The sequence below is a fragment of the Piliocolobus tephrosceles genome, chromosome 2 (genome assembly GCF_002776525.5).
Source record: "Piliocolobus tephrosceles isolate RC106 chromosome 2, ASM277652v3, whole genome shotgun sequence".
Lineage (NCBI taxonomy): Eukaryota > Metazoa > Chordata > Mammalia > Primates > Cercopithecidae > Piliocolobus > Piliocolobus tephrosceles.
In genome coordinates this window covers 86778113-86792229 of record NC_045435.1, presented here as the reverse complement: position 1 = coordinate 86792229, position 14117 = coordinate 86778113, and the positions used below count along the sequence as shown (strand labels likewise).

Sequence of the window (14117 nt, the reverse complement as noted above, 5' to 3'; positions counted from 1 at the left end):
GTTTTTTTTTTTTTTTTTTTTTTTTTTTTGAGAAGGAGTCTTGCTCTGTCGCCCAGGCTGGAGTGCAGTGGCCAGATCTCAGCTCACTGCAAGCTCCGCCCCCCGAGTTTATGCCATTCTCCTGCCTCAGCCGCCCGAGTAGCTGGGACTACAGGCGCCCGCCACCTCGCCCGGCTAGTTTTTTGTATATTTTAGTAGAGACGGGGTTTCACCGTATTAGCCAGGATGGTCTCGATCTCCTGACCTCGTGATCCGCCCGTCTCGGCCTCCCAAAGTGCTGGGATTACAGGCTTGAGCCACCGCGCCCGGCCGAAACCCTGTGTCTTAAAAAAAAAAAAAAAAAAAAATTAGCTGGGTGTGATGGCACATGCCTGTAGTCCCAGTTACTTGAGAGGCTGAGATAGGAGGGTCACTTGAGCCCAGAGATTGAAGCTGCAGTGAGCCAAGATTATGCCACTGCACTTCAGCCTGGGCGACAGTGAGGCCTTGTCTCAAAAAAAAAAAAATAACGGTTGTCTTTATTTGCCGTCTCCAGTTCTTCAGCCCTCACTCTCTTCTCCACACACTCTAATCAGGTTTGTCCCTCTCTACACAAAACTGCCCTTGTCAGGGTTCCCAATGACCTATGCACTGCCGAATCCAGTGGTTTGTTCTTCACCCTCACTGCCTCGGCAGCATTCAATGCTTGCTCCCCTTGGCTCCTGAGTCCCCACATTCTCCGATTTCTCCCGGTTGTTTCTGCTCAGCTTCTCTGATAGTTCTGCTTCATAACTCCCCTACCTCCACCTCGTGGAATGTCCCAGGGCACAGTCCTGATTGCTGTCTCCCTCTACACTCATTTCCTCCCACCCCACCTCATCCAGGCCTATGGCCTTACATACCATCCTTTCACTCACTATTCCTCCCAGATCCAAGGCTCCAGTGCTGATCTCTGTCCTGAAGTCCAGAGTCATACACCTAGCAGCTGACTCTGCAACTCCTCTTGGATGTCTATCAGGCATCTCAAGGATTACGTGTCCATAAATGATCATTGGATTTTCTTCTCCAAATCCACTCTTCTCCAGTCTTTCCCAGATCAGTTTATGGCAATTTCATCCAACCAGCTGTTAATGCCAGAAATGTAAGAGTCATGCTTGATGCCTCTTTTCCTGCCCACATCCATGGATCAGCAAGACTTGATTTTAGCTCCAAAGCATACCCCAAAGTGACCCCTTCAGTGCACCTGCCCTGCCCAGGCCTAGGCCCTCCCCTTCGTTGCCTGGATGAGGGCAGGGGCTTCCACTCTTATTGCAGAATCCTTTTCTGAAAGCAGCCAGGATTATCTAAACAAGAGCTAGCCCAGGTCATTCCTGCTCAGAGGCCCCCATTGCTCCTCATCACACCAAGAACAAAACCCACATTCTGCCCTAAGGCCGTTAGAGCCTGGTTTTGCTGACCTTTTCCCTTCTGCCACCACCACCAATCACAGACACCTGGGCCTTCTTTATGTTTGGCCCTGTCCAGCTCCTGTCCCTCGGGTCTTTTCCCTGGCTGCTCATTCTGCCTAGAATGCCCCTCTTCTTGATTGCAACCTGATGTCACCTCCTCTGAGATTGCCCTTCCCCAGGCTAGCCCATGGCCCTCATTCCCTGGTATTTTCCTGTTGCTGGTATGTCTAGTCTGTCTGCAGCTACACTACTCTTGAGCCTAGCCTGCTTTGATAGAGCAACCTCAGGAGATGGGCTCACCCCGGCACCCACCCTCAGTCTGCACCTGGTACCGGCAGAAGGAATGCTGACGTTCGCGTGTCGCCGCTGGACTCGCGACTAGCCGAGCACTCCCCACTAGAGGGCAGTCCCGTCTAGTTCGGTTGGGACGCGGCTGAGGCCCCGCCAGTGCGCTGCCACAAAGTCCCGCCCTCTCTGAGTCCTCAGGCCGAACCCCACTTCCATCCCGTTCAGGGAGTGCCGAGGCCAGCCTCAGGAATGGGTTCCGTGGGTCAGGCCCCGAGTGGGCCACAACCTCTCTGGGTCCGACCATACGGGGCGCTCTGCCTATGTGCGGACGCAGCACGACGCCCAGTGAGAGGGACCGCTATTTCACCATTGAACAAATGGGGAGGATGAGGCCCCCGCACGGAGGCGACCTGTCCTGCCTCACGCAGCAAATGCAGGGTCCACTCAACCATCTGGGGGCTCGGGTATCCCGGGCCCGACCCCGTCCGGCTTCCAGCTACGACCCCGCCCTTCCCCACGAGAACCGCGGCGGAGTCGGGAGGGACGCCGGGTTTTAGCCCCTCCCCCTTTGGCCGCGGGGCCGGGGCGGGGCGCGGCTGCCAGATGTCGGGGCGGCGGCGGTGGGAGCTACGGAGAGCGAGGAGCCGCGCAGCCAGGCGGAGGCTGAGGGCGCCGCTGGCCGGCCCGCCCAGCCCTCTCTGCGCGGCTCCAGCGGGGTTCCAAGAGGAGCCTGTAGGCTCGGTGGGGGCTCCGGCACGGACATGCACAGCGCTCGGCTTGACAGCTTCCTCAGCCAGCTCCGCTGGGAACTGGTGAGGCTCGGGAGCGGGTGCGGTTAGGGAGGACGCGTGCGGGGTGCCAGGCTGCTGCCCGGCCGGAACAGCAGACGGATGCGGGGTGGCTGCAGCGTGCCCGTCCGAGGCGGGATGGGGGCGGCGCGGCACATATGGCTCAGATGGTCCGCGTCGGGTTTCGGAGGGTTGGGAACTGCGCTGAGCATCAGATAACAGCATCCAGCTGGCCGTGCTGCTGGAACGGCGCGGGAGGAGAGAGTGGAAGGGGGACTTCTTTGGGGGTGGGGCATGGGGCAGCAAGGGACTAACGAGGTGCTAGCACTGCTGTGAACGCCCCCTACTTCAGGCTGGCCTATGCCTTCCTTCTCTACCCCTCACCTAGCAAGCGCTCTTTCTGTGAAAGACGCTTTGGGCTTTGGGAGCTGAATCCCCCTCCAGTCTTGGGCAGGACCTACTTCCCTGCTCAGGCCCACAACCCTGCCTGCCCGCCCGCCCTGGTGGCGGGTGTCGACTTGCCCAGCCCTGCGTGCTGCAGCCTGCCAGACTGCCACCAGGTCGGTGAATGAGAACCACACCAGCTTCGAGTGCCAGCACCCCTATGCCTGCCCTGTGCTCACTAGCACCCTGCTGCCCAGGCCAGCAGGCCTATCTAACCTTCCTGGATCCTCTGTACTCTGGGCTGACCTGGTGACAAGTGATACCTCTCTGACTTCTGCCTCTCTTCCCCTCAGTTGTGTGGTCGGGACACAGGCTCACCCCCGATGCCTGGTCCCCTGCAGCCAACCCCCCAAACTGGCCCAAATGTGCAGCCCAGCCACCAGCTTAGGGCCTCAGGTGCCTTGGAAGAGGACTCAGTCTGCTGTGTGGAGGAGGAGGAAGAGGAGGAGGAAGCAGCAGTGGTGACAGAAGACAGGGGTGCAGCCTTGGGAGGCCCCAGGGAGCATGCCCTGGACTGGGACTCTGGCTTCTCGGAGGTGTCAGGTAGCACATGGCGAGAGGAAGAACTACCTGTTCCCCAGCGCCCAGCACCCTCAGCACAGCCCCTTCGTAGGCAGCGCCTCTCAGTCAGTGGCCTCCCCATGCCCAGCAGGGCCCCTGTAGCCAGTGTACCACCTGTCCACCGTCCACGGCCCAAGTCCACCCCAGACGCCTGCCTGGAGCACTGGCAGGGACTGGAAGCAGAGGACTGGACAGCAGCCCTACTGAATAGGGGTCGCAGTCGCCAGCCCCTGGTACTGGGGGACAATTGCTTTGCTGACTTGGTGCACAACTGGATGGAGCTGCCTGAGACAGGGAGTGAAGGAGGTGATGGAGGTGGGCACCGTGCCCATGCTCGGCCCCCTCAGTTCCTGCTTGGCCTCTCCGAGCAGCTTCGGCGCCGGCTGGCCAGGGCTCGGCGGACAGCTATGGCAGGAAAGCGGCTGTCATGCCCACCTCGCCCAGAACCTGAACTGCCTGCGGATGTCTCACGCTTCGCAGCCCTCATGAGCTGCCGTAGTCGCCAGCCCATCATCTGCAATGATGTCAGCTACCTCTGACCCTGCCCTCCAGCCTGGGACAATAAAAGCCTTTTTTCTAGACTATCCTGGCTTCATACCCCTGAGGCACTAAGAGGCAGCCCCAGCCCTCTGAGGCACTGCCCAGGCAGACAAATCTTCTGAAGAGCTTTTTGTCTCTGTGTGAAGGTCCCTGTCATGCCCATGTCACACCCGTGTACATTAGTGCACCGTGTTCTATCATCCATCCTCTCCACTATGCCTTCCTTCAACAAGCATTTATTGAGTGCCTACTGTGGGCTTACAATGCAGGGCTTGGGATCCAGGGCTCCATTGAGCTAGGTGACGGGGTGGCTGCCTTGTCACAGCTCATAGTGCAGAGGTGGGAAGACAGTGTCCTCCTCTTCACCCTCACAGCTCAGCTGCAGCACCAACACTCGCAGCCCAGGAGCAGGTACCTGGCCTGTCACCTGCTGAACCAGTTCTGTCACCCTGGTGGGGGTGGGGTTTAGGGGAGATTGGAGAGGTGAGCAGTGGCAGGCAGTGGGCAGCCTGGCATGGACTAGAGAGGGTGCTGGCAGGCCGTCAAGAGCCCAAGCCAGGAGCAGGAGCTACTCAAGACAGGAAACATCTGAAACTATTTTAGGAGCAGCTGGTGAGGCAAGCAGGAGGCAGGAAGCTATGGGTCCCTTGGGAGTGGGCTGTGAAAGGGGGGCTATGCAGCGTGTGGGGAGCCTGTGGGGCTGGCCAAGTAGGCAGCTCCTGAAGACTCCTCCTCAGGCTCTCGGCCCTCACCCCACCTCCAGCCTTTTTTGCTGGCTCCATTTGGCAAAAGAATGCTTGGGAAGGTGTGAGGAGCCCAGAATGGGGCTGGGAAGACAAAAGACTGGTCCCTAGCCCCAGCCTCCAGGGACTGGTGGGGCCTGTCTAAAGCCCCGGGTGGGCTCACCTGAGGGGCAGGCGCTGGGCCTGCTTTTCAGGCGACCATCCGGCGGAATAGAGCCGGGCTGGGCCATGCAGCAGCATCCTCACCCTCAACCCGTGCTGCTCCTAGAGGGAGAAAGGTCAGACACCAGCTGGGCCGGGCTGGGCTGAGCCTGGGGGTTGGGGTAGGGACAGGGCACACCTGAAGATAAGCCAGCAGCAACTCCAGGGTCCTCTCAGGCTGCCCAGCTGGTACCTTCAGACGGTCCCAACAGGTCCACTTCAGGTGATGGAACTGGAATGAGGTAGAGGAGGAGTGAGAGACTTCTTACCTACCCCCAACCACCATCCCAGTTACCAGCAGCCTTTCCTAGGGGAAGAGCTGGACTAGCAGGAAGCAGGAGCCAAGGGGTGGAGGGTGGGGGGGAGGTGGGATCTGGGCCCAGCGTCTCAGCCCCCTCCCCGCCCAGGCTGGGGCCAGCACAGGAAATGGGGCTATGGGGCCCGCACAGGGAAACAGACGATCCATCACATGGGCCGGTCGTGAGGGTGGGGGATGAGGGGGTGGTGCTTCCTGAGGAAACCCAGAGCAGGGCCCCTGCAGCCTCTGATAAAGCTGCTTGTTCCTCAAAGACAAGGCTGGGAGCTGAGGGGCACATCCTGTCCCCCAATCTTATATGTACTGCCAGTGCCTTGGGCTACTCATTGGGACACAGGGGCAAAGGCCACAGTGACCACCAGGGCCCCACTGTCCCAGAGACCCCAGCAGGGATACAATGTATACAGGCTTCCTCCTCCTGTCCCCTCTTTCCTTCCAAGAGTCTTGGGGTTCTGGTACCTAGAGCTAAGGACAGAAGGACAGCTAGCAGGTATCTACAGACAAGGACAGGGGGTGCCTATCAGACCCCAAGAAAACACTGGGGTCAAGCTGAGACTAGGCTAGAGGTGAGATGGGGGCTTCTCCTTGCCCCGCTCCACTCCGTGGACAAAGGCAACCTGTGTGCTGGTTAGAGGCAGGGTGCCTTAACAAAGGGGCTCTGTGTTCTATGTCCAGAGGGACCCCAGGCTGCTCAGCAGAAGCCCAGTGCTGGCCCATGACCTCTGCCCTCTCCCCTCGTGAGGGCATTCCTTCTGCCCCCATCCTTGCCCCAAGGAAATGCCAACTGCAGAGCCTGAGCACGTGGCTGGAGGCATTCACTGCCCTGCAGTCACAAGAACACAAATCCCCACAAGCCCAGGAACACACACATGTGTGCCCACGTGTATCTCCATGCAGACCCACATTGAGGACACAGGAAGATGGGAGCCCTGCACTCCCATCTGACACACAGATGTGCAAACTTGCTCCTTCCATACCCACACTCCAGGGATGCCCAGACCCCGGTTGCACTCACACCTGTGACACAAACACACTCAGGGCTGCAGACCCCACACCTCTAGTGGCAAGCCTGTTACCCTTTAACTCAGCTTGCAGGAGGTAGGCCAGGGCCCCCGTACCATGCAGGGGGAAGCTAGACTCTTTCTGGGGCTGAGGCCCTAGTCCCCTCCCCACCACCTACCCTTCAAGGGTACTCCAAGGAAGGAGGGGACTGTAGGGGATGTCTGGCTCCACTAATGAGTTAAAGCTGCAGCTCCCCCAGATCCTGGGCTTTGGAGGGTTGGGGGTGGGGATGGCTGACGGCTGCTTCCTGTGTCTGACGGGTCCCAGCCTGGCTTCATAGCAGGAAGAAGGCTGGAGGGAGTCTTCAGGACTCCTGCACAGTCTGAGTCTCAGTGAGAGCTGGCAGCTAGATTGGGGCCTGTGTGGGCAGGTGCAGGGGAAACCTAGGCCTAGTGGGGCTAAGGGTGGGGTATCATGGGCTCACCGTCTGGATGGCTGGGGCAAAAGGCATATAGCGGATGAGGTAGTTTTCAGCCAGATGTAGGTAGCTGTGGCGAAAGGCACTACGAGGCCGTGGCCCACCCACCACCTTATACAGCTCCAGGCCCAACAGGCCTGCCACGGCTGCTGTAGAGGTGGCAATGGCTGGGATAATCTGGCCCACAATTCGCTTACTCTGCCAAGGACAAGAGATTTTGTGTGGGCCCAAGTGGTAGGGCCAGGGTTGGGCCCCCACCTCCAGGCCCGAGCCTCAAGGGGTGGGGTTACCTGGGCACGGTTGACCGGTGGAATCCCATAGTTCTGACATCGCAGGCTAGCTGCCGCTGCCACAAAGTCCACATGGAAGTTGCTGTCATCATCCTGTAAGGCCCAAGTCAAAGTGGTGTTAACACTGCAGCTGTGCCCCTCCCCATGGCCCACTGTGTGCCACTGCACAGGTCTCCACGCAGTCCTGTGGCGGAGGGGTGCCCCCCATCTCCTCTTGATCAGACAGGCTGAGGTTCAGGGAATGTGAGCTGCTTCCAGGGCCTTGCTGGGAGAATTCAGGCCAAGGGGCTCCAAAACTACCTTATTAGCTCCTGACTTTTCTCCACAAACTCCCCAGCCCCGCTCCTCACTGCCACCTGGGCTCCCACCTTCTCAAACATCAGAGGTTTCAAGGGAGGGCCCACAGTCCAGACTTCCAGGGCTTTGTTCAGTTCCTTCAGCTGCTCGGGGCCTGTCAGGGGAGGGGATGTTGAGGCAGTCCTTAGCCCCTGTCTCCTGCACTCTTCCTGGAGCCCTGTGCCTATTCTTGGTCTTTGCCAAGCCTGTCACTTACTATTCCCTGATCAAATCAAGAAGCCCCCTTGATTAACGCTACAATCTCCCCTCTAGAAGCCCCAGTCTTCACCCGTGTGTGCATGACCTCTGTGACTCTGTCCTCACCTGCAGGCCATAGCTAGGCACTCCCCAGGAGCCAATGTATTTATTTACTTATTTATTTTGCCAAGAATCTGCCACAAGAACTGGGATGGGACTGGGATGGAACTGGTAGGCAGCAGGGAGAAGACCCACTGAGGGACCAGAGGATAAGCCTGAAACTATGGAGGAATGAGGTTAGGAGGCCTGAGAGGTAGCGAATTGGCTGTAGATCCCCTAGGGCCTATCTTCCTTCTGCAGCACAGGCTGAGGACAGGACAGGTTCAGGCCTTTGAAAGACAGCATGGGGGGCCAGGGCCAGGAGCCTCACCTAACTCAGCAGAAGCCGAAGCCAGCTCTAGATTACTAGCAAAGATGGGGGCCATCTGTTGGGGGTCAGGCTGTGGCAGCAGCTTCAGCAGCTCCCTGAGTGCAGTTGAGTCCTGTGAGCCAGGCAGCCCATGCATCTGGGCATACAGGTTGGCAGCTGCCAGTACGTAGAGGAGGTGCATGTCCTGCAGCCAGACCAAGAACAGGAGCAGAGGCATGGGTGTGAGTGAGCATGTATGGGTGCATGGCATACAGTGAGGGTCACTGTCCATTTGTGGATCTGTTTGAGTGCCTGCCTTTGCCTCACATGTAGACACCCATATGTGCACAAGCATGGCTCTCTCTGGGCATCTGTGCATCTCTGCAGAAGGCAGAAATGCCAGCCTCTGCTCTGAGGGGCCACATCTCTATCTTGGAGCTCCCTAGGGAATCCCACTCACTTGGTTGGTGTCAAACTCCAAGGGCTGGGGACACTGTTTGGGACCCGACCAGAAGGGAGTTCCATCCTCAAGCACCTAGGTACGTAAGTAGAAGCTGCTGGACTCAGTCTGGTCCCTCTGAGCCCCTAGCATCCCAACCCCTAGCCACACACTTTATTAGGTGGGAAGTGCCTCAGCAGCTGTTTGATGCCATAATGGAAGCATAGTTTCCAGTGGCCAAGAGCCCACGCCACACAGTCTTGCCAGTTCTGTGGACGCACTCTCAGGACCCCAAGCACCGGCTTCAGTAAAGTGAGTGTCTGTGGCTCATCCATGTCTGCCAGGGAAGTGTGTGCCCTGCAGAGAGAGGAGGAAGTGTGAGACTGAGTCCTGCAGACTTGTACTTGGAGCCCTGGACTCCTATCTGCCTCTGTTGGTGGCCTTACTGTTGGTGGTGGTTGATGGTCTCTGCAGACAGTCGAAAGAGTCCCTCAAACTCATTCCGGGCCCACTGTGGAGGAGGGAGGAAGAATGAGGTGTCAGGTGGAGAATAGGTCTGCAGCTGAGGGCTGAGCTGGGTAGGGTGGGAGTCTCCAGGGTGCTTCCTACCTGCAAGGTGTGCTCGGCTGTGCTAGGGAAGTGCCGCACGGTACAGACAGGGTAGTGGGCATCCTCAGAAGCTGTAGCTGAGGCAGGGGCTCTGTAGGCCTCAGTCACATGTGGCACGAATACTTTAGCACTGCCCCGGGTGCCCGACGTGCCTGCCTCCAGCAGTGGCTTCAGATAGTGGGTGCAACGAGCAGCTACATAGCTCCCTGGCAAGGCAGCAGCACGTCAGAAGTGGGGCTGGCACAGCTGTGGGCAAGGGACTGACCTCTAAAGTCAAGCACTCACGGGCCTGGAAACTGTCCAGGGCGGCAGCCACGCCATCCACATGGGAGAAAAAGTTATCCCCATAGATGTGCTCTGTGGTGGGATCCAGTGGGTAGGTAAGCGGGATCACCTGTAAGTCTGGGTTCAGGCGCCGGGCAGCTTCTGCAGCCACCTCTGCCTTGGGTCTCTGGGAAGATGGCAGGAAGATGTTGGGTAGGAAGCTGTATGGGAGGACGGTCTGGGATGCAGGAGTGTGGGGAGGGATCAGCACTCACACCAATGTCCTGGGACCTGAAGAGGAACTGACGGCTGAGATTGGAGCGCTCTATGTGGTCCATGTCGACAACAGTCAAGCTCCCGGTGTTCCTGGCTCCCAGTCCCACTAGGGCAAAGACTTTGAGCAGCTCACAACCAATGGCACCAGCACCCACCTATTGGCAGGAACAGCCTTAGCCAGAGAGGCTGGGCTGGCTCTTCCAAAGGCACTCCCAGTCTCACCCCACAGCTCACCAGGAGGTAGTGCTGGCGGCTCAGTTTCTCCTGAAAACCAGCCCCAAACACTGCAACTTGCCCATCATAGCGGCTGCCTCTCTAGGGGACAGAGATAGGGGTCAGTGATGGCTACTGGCCTGCATCTTCTTCTTACAATGAGTTTTCTGAATCAGGACCGGGAGGCCATTCCTCATGCTTCTCCCCTAGTCCTGATTTTGGACAAGGCTTGTACCCCTATCCCAGGCTCTCACTGGGGCACAGTCCTCAGGACTGGGAAGGAGCTCCCCATCTTCCGGAAGACAATCGAGGGCATCAAAGTAAAGCCACTGGTCCAGAGGCATGAACTTCCTGGAGATTGCCTAGGGGCAGCACTTCAGGCTAGACACTGCTGCCACCTCCTGACCCCTTCAGATCCTGGCTGGAGGCTACACCCAGGTTGGTGAAGCCTCCAGGGCTGCTATCTGGTGCTGGGTGCCCTCTGACACACACACTGATCTCCACATCTTCCCAGTACCCCCCACACCTATGCCTGTGCCTACCTTCAGCACTTCCTGGGCAGCTACTGCACCCAGCATGGCCACCATAGGGCTCAAGACACCTGCACTGCTTAGGGCAACTGTCCGCACTAGGGCCTCATCCAGTGGCTGTTCCAGTGGCTCTTCCTCTGTCCACTTCAGTGGTTCCAGGTCCTGGACCAGGCCCACCACAGTCTCTGCATCAACCTGTTGGTAGGACTCTGTGGCATAGTAGCCCCAGCCTGAGCTCTACTCCTGACTCAAATCCTTCCAGCCACCCTCCATCCACCCTGTTCCACAGAAGAGGAAGCAGAAGCCTGGGTGGGAAGGCCTGGCCCTGCTGCCAGCCTGTGCAGCACCACCGGAGGATGTCCAGTACCAGACAGCAGCCCAAGAGGCTTCACTAATCTAAGTGCAGCTTCCAACACAGATCTGAGGAGTCAGGGTGTAGCAGGGGTCCCCAGGATGTGTGCCTGGCACTTCCATGGAACCAGCGTCTACTCTAAAGGCTGCAGTGTTAGAAGATCAAACTTGGATTTGTGAACGGTCATTGTTGCCTCTGGCAGGTGGGACCCCAATAAATGACAGAAGCTGGGGATGGGAGCAACAGGGCCACTCACAGGATCCCAGGGCTGGGGTGGCCGGCCATGGAGGTGCTGGAACTTGTGCAGTGCACAGAAGGCCAGATGCAGGCAGTGGGCACGGTGAACTTCCTGGGAGCTCTGGGCCACCACACGGGGCTGGAGCAGGGCTGTGTCCAGGGACTTCTGCAAGGGCACCTGGCTCAGGGTCTAGTCCAGAATGCTATGGGCCCCTCAAGGCAACCAAGCTCCCCTACCTCAGATGCACTTGCACTCACATGTCTCACAGTCTTGGGTCTCTTGACTTCAGTGATAGCCCCACCACGCAAGTACCGAGAGAAAGTTGTTGTGTCTCCAATCTCCAGGGACCCATCCTCTGAGGGAGGTCCAGTCTAGTCAGTATGATCCTTGAGCCTGAGTAGTTCCCACACCCCATCCTATCTTGCATCTGTGTCCCAGACCTTGCTGCACCCTATAGAAGGTGGAGGGAGAAGAACCCATTCCAAGGGCCAGGCTGTGCTCACTCCCAGTGGAGGCTTGGGCGCTGTGCCTGGAGTTGGAATGGGATTGGCTTACCCCGCACATGGATAGACCGGGGATCACAGTCGTTGAGCTCAACCATTCCCTCAATTCCCGAGAAAGTCACCAAGTCTCCATCACGGAAGTAGTGGGTACTGGCCCCTTTCCTCAGAGTGAGAATTCCAGGGGAGCCCTGAGTAGGAGGAGGCTTGGCTCAGGGGTGCCTGGACCTGCCTTCCACAGGCCCTGGCAGCCTCTCCTTGGTCAGCAGGTGAATGCCTACAGCTCAGCACTCACCTGGGAGATGTGCTGGATGGCAGCTGTCAGGGGTTCTGCCTCTGTGGGGTCCTGCACAGTGAAGTCCTCACCAAAGTCACAGAACAACTGCCTGAGATGGGGTGGTAGGGGTCACTGAGGCAGCTCACAGGTTGTACTTAAGGATAGGGGATACTAGGGCAGGGCCAGAGGGCCAGAATTGGGAAAGGAATGCAAGGAGACGCTTGGGAACTAGAATTTGAGAGGGTTACTGGAGCAGGTCTGGAGGTTAGGTTGGAGGAACCAGAGGGCAGGACTGGGGACCAGAATCAGAAAGGCATGCTGGTATAGACCTGAGGCTGGTTGGAGGGGCACTGGAGCAAGCCTGGAGCTGAGGACAGCACGGGGCCAGTTGCTGGCTGTAATACGGTAGGCCGGGCAGGCAGTCTTACTCACCCCACAAGGCCCCGGGTGTCAGCCGCCAGAAAGCAAACTCCATGCTTATGGCACAAAGTACCCACCTTCAGCTGCTCCTCTAGCTTCGCAGCAGTCAGCACCACCACCTGGGTGGACACTGTGATCAGCAGGGCCAAAACCACTGCCCAGCCCTTCCTGCTCTTGAGGGTTGCAGGCCTGAGCTGACCTGGAAGTCCAACAGCAGGTCCTCAGTGATGTCACCTGTGTGCACAACGACCTGGACAGCTCTGTTGAGCTGAGCCAAGAGCTCTTGAGAGGCCTCAGCTCTGCTCCTTTCCAAGTCCTGCTCTGAGAGGAGAAACTAGGGAGAGAGCCAGTGCAGCCTGAGCAAAGACAGGAGTCCTCTTGGGCCATACCCCCACCTTGGTCTGGCAGCCCATAGCCCCCCAGGACACTTACCTGGGCAGCCAGGTCAGACCAGCAGGTGGGGTGAGGATCATGCAGAGTAAGGCTGCCCACACCCATCAGGACCAAGTTCTTGGCCACCTCAGCCCCCAGGCCCTGCAGGCCTGACACCAGGACCCTGGCTCCCTGAATCCTCTGCATGGCAGATGAGCCCAGCACATACCTGTAGATGGGAAGCAGGAGGCAAGCAGTTGTAGATCAAGGTCTGAAGACCATCCCCCATTCTCCACCCCGCACCTCGGGCCTCACAGCTGTCTTGAATATAGCTCCTCATCCAGCAGCTTCGAAGCGTCTAGGGCATCCATCCTCAAACCTGGGGCTGAACAGTAGGCTGCAGCGCTCAGAGATAGGGTCTTTGTTTAGGAGGCGGTGACAGTGCCCTGCTGTAGCCAGTGCAAATAGGAACCAAGGCCAAGGGAATAAGGGACGCTGCTGGTCACAGCTCTCTTCCTGGCTCCTCTGGAGAAAAGAAAAGTGAAAGTGAAACTACGCTCTGAGCTGGCTCCTGATCCTGCCTCCAGACTCCGGCCCCAGACAGGCCAATCAGGGTCTAAAACCTGGAATGAGTTCCAGGACTCCAAGAGGTGATCAGTCTCTGAGTGTCAGACCTGAAGGTGGGAGGCATGGGGCAGCCACATTCACACATGTTCTTATTTTCCTTTTAGACTTTTATTTTGAAATAATTATAGACTTGCAAGAAGTTGCAAAAAAAAAAAAAAAAAATAGTGCAGAGAGGGCCTGTGTACCCTTCACAGGTGTGTCCTTTTGCCTTCTTAGGAACCTGGGGCCAGTTCTCTGGGAGATAGACCACTGTTTCTCACGAAACTTCATAATAGCCAAACCAAGTGCTGTCTTAAGTTCTTTTTTGTTGTTGTTGTTAATTTAGGTGAAATTCATGTAACATAAAATTAACCATTTTAAAGTGTACAATTCAGTGGCATTTAGTGCATCCACAGTGTTGTTCAACCATCACGTCTATCTAGTTCCAAAATTTTTCATCCCCCACAACAAACATACCAAACACATTCAATAATTACCGTATATGTGGCCAGGCGTGGTGGCTCACGCCTGTAATCCCAACTCTTTGGGAGGCCAAGGCGGGTGGACCGCCTGAGGTCTGGAGTTCGAGACCAGCCTGGCCAACATGGTGAAACCTCATCTTTACTAAAAGTACAAAAATTAGCCAGGCATGGTGGCACGTGCCTACATGTAATCCCAGCTACTCGGGAGGCTGAGGCAGGAGAATTGCTTGAATTTGGGAGATGGAGGTTGCAGTGAGCTGAGTCAAGCCGCTGTACTCCAGCCTGGGCAACAGAGTAAGAGGCAGTCTCAAAAAAAAAAAAAAAAAAGGCCGGGCGCGGTGGCTCAAGCCTTTAATCCCAGCACTTTGGGAGGCCGAGACGGGCGGATCACGAGGTCAGGAGATTGAGACCATCCTGGCTAACACGGTGAAACCCCGTCTCTACTAAAAATTACAAAAAACTAGCCGGGCAAGGTGGCGGGCACCTGTAGTCCCAGCTACTCGGGAGGCTGAGGCAGG

The 14117-nt window shown here is 57.4% G+C and overlaps 2 protein-coding genes across 5 annotated transcripts; one reads left to right on the top strand and one right to left on the bottom strand.

Moving 5' to 3' along the window:
• Positions 1 to 1917: 1917 nt before the first annotated feature.
• On the top strand, positions 1918 to 4092 carry INKA1 (inka box actin regulator 1). The gene is made up of 2 exons (XM_023231523.3): positions 1918 to 2527; positions 3241 to 4092. The coding sequence occupies exons 1-2, from the start codon at positions 2477 to 2479 to the stop codon at positions 4045 to 4047; spliced, it is 858 nt and encodes a 285-aa protein (XP_023087291.1). The 5' UTR covers positions 1918 to 2476; the 3' UTR covers positions 4048 to 4092.
• Positions 4093 to 4264: 172 nt separating this feature from the next.
• UBA7 (ubiquitin like modifier activating enzyme 7) lies at positions 4265 to 13058 on the bottom strand. 4 transcript variants are annotated; one of them, XM_023231518.3, is made up of 24 exons: positions 12827 to 13058; positions 12572 to 12740; positions 12339 to 12473; positions 12152 to 12258; positions 11738 to 11828; positions 11498 to 11633; positions 11200 to 11297; positions 10961 to 11107; positions 10365 to 10547; positions 10077 to 10184; positions 9844 to 9924; positions 9609 to 9764; positions 9355 to 9520; positions 9070 to 9275; positions 8907 to 8971; positions 8634 to 8817; positions 8482 to 8556; positions 8043 to 8226; positions 7447 to 7529; positions 7079 to 7171; positions 6795 to 6986; positions 5132 to 5224; positions 4955 to 5055; positions 4265 to 4497 (listed from the first exon to the last, which is right to left on the bottom strand). In XM_023231518.3, the coding sequence occupies exons 1-24, from the start codon at positions 12880 to 12882 to the stop codon at positions 4368 to 4370; spliced, it is 3039 nt and encodes a 1012-aa protein (XP_023087286.1). In that variant the 5' UTR covers positions 12883 to 13058; the 3' UTR covers positions 4265 to 4367. The 4 variants fall into 4 exon arrangements, with proteins under 4 accessions (XP_023087286.1, XP_023087287.1, XP_023087288.1 ...); XM_023231519.3 differs by having other exon boundaries at positions 10365 to 10514; XM_023231520.3 differs by lacking the exon at positions 8482 to 8556.
• Between the last annotated feature and the right edge of the window lie 1059 nt (positions 13059 to 14117).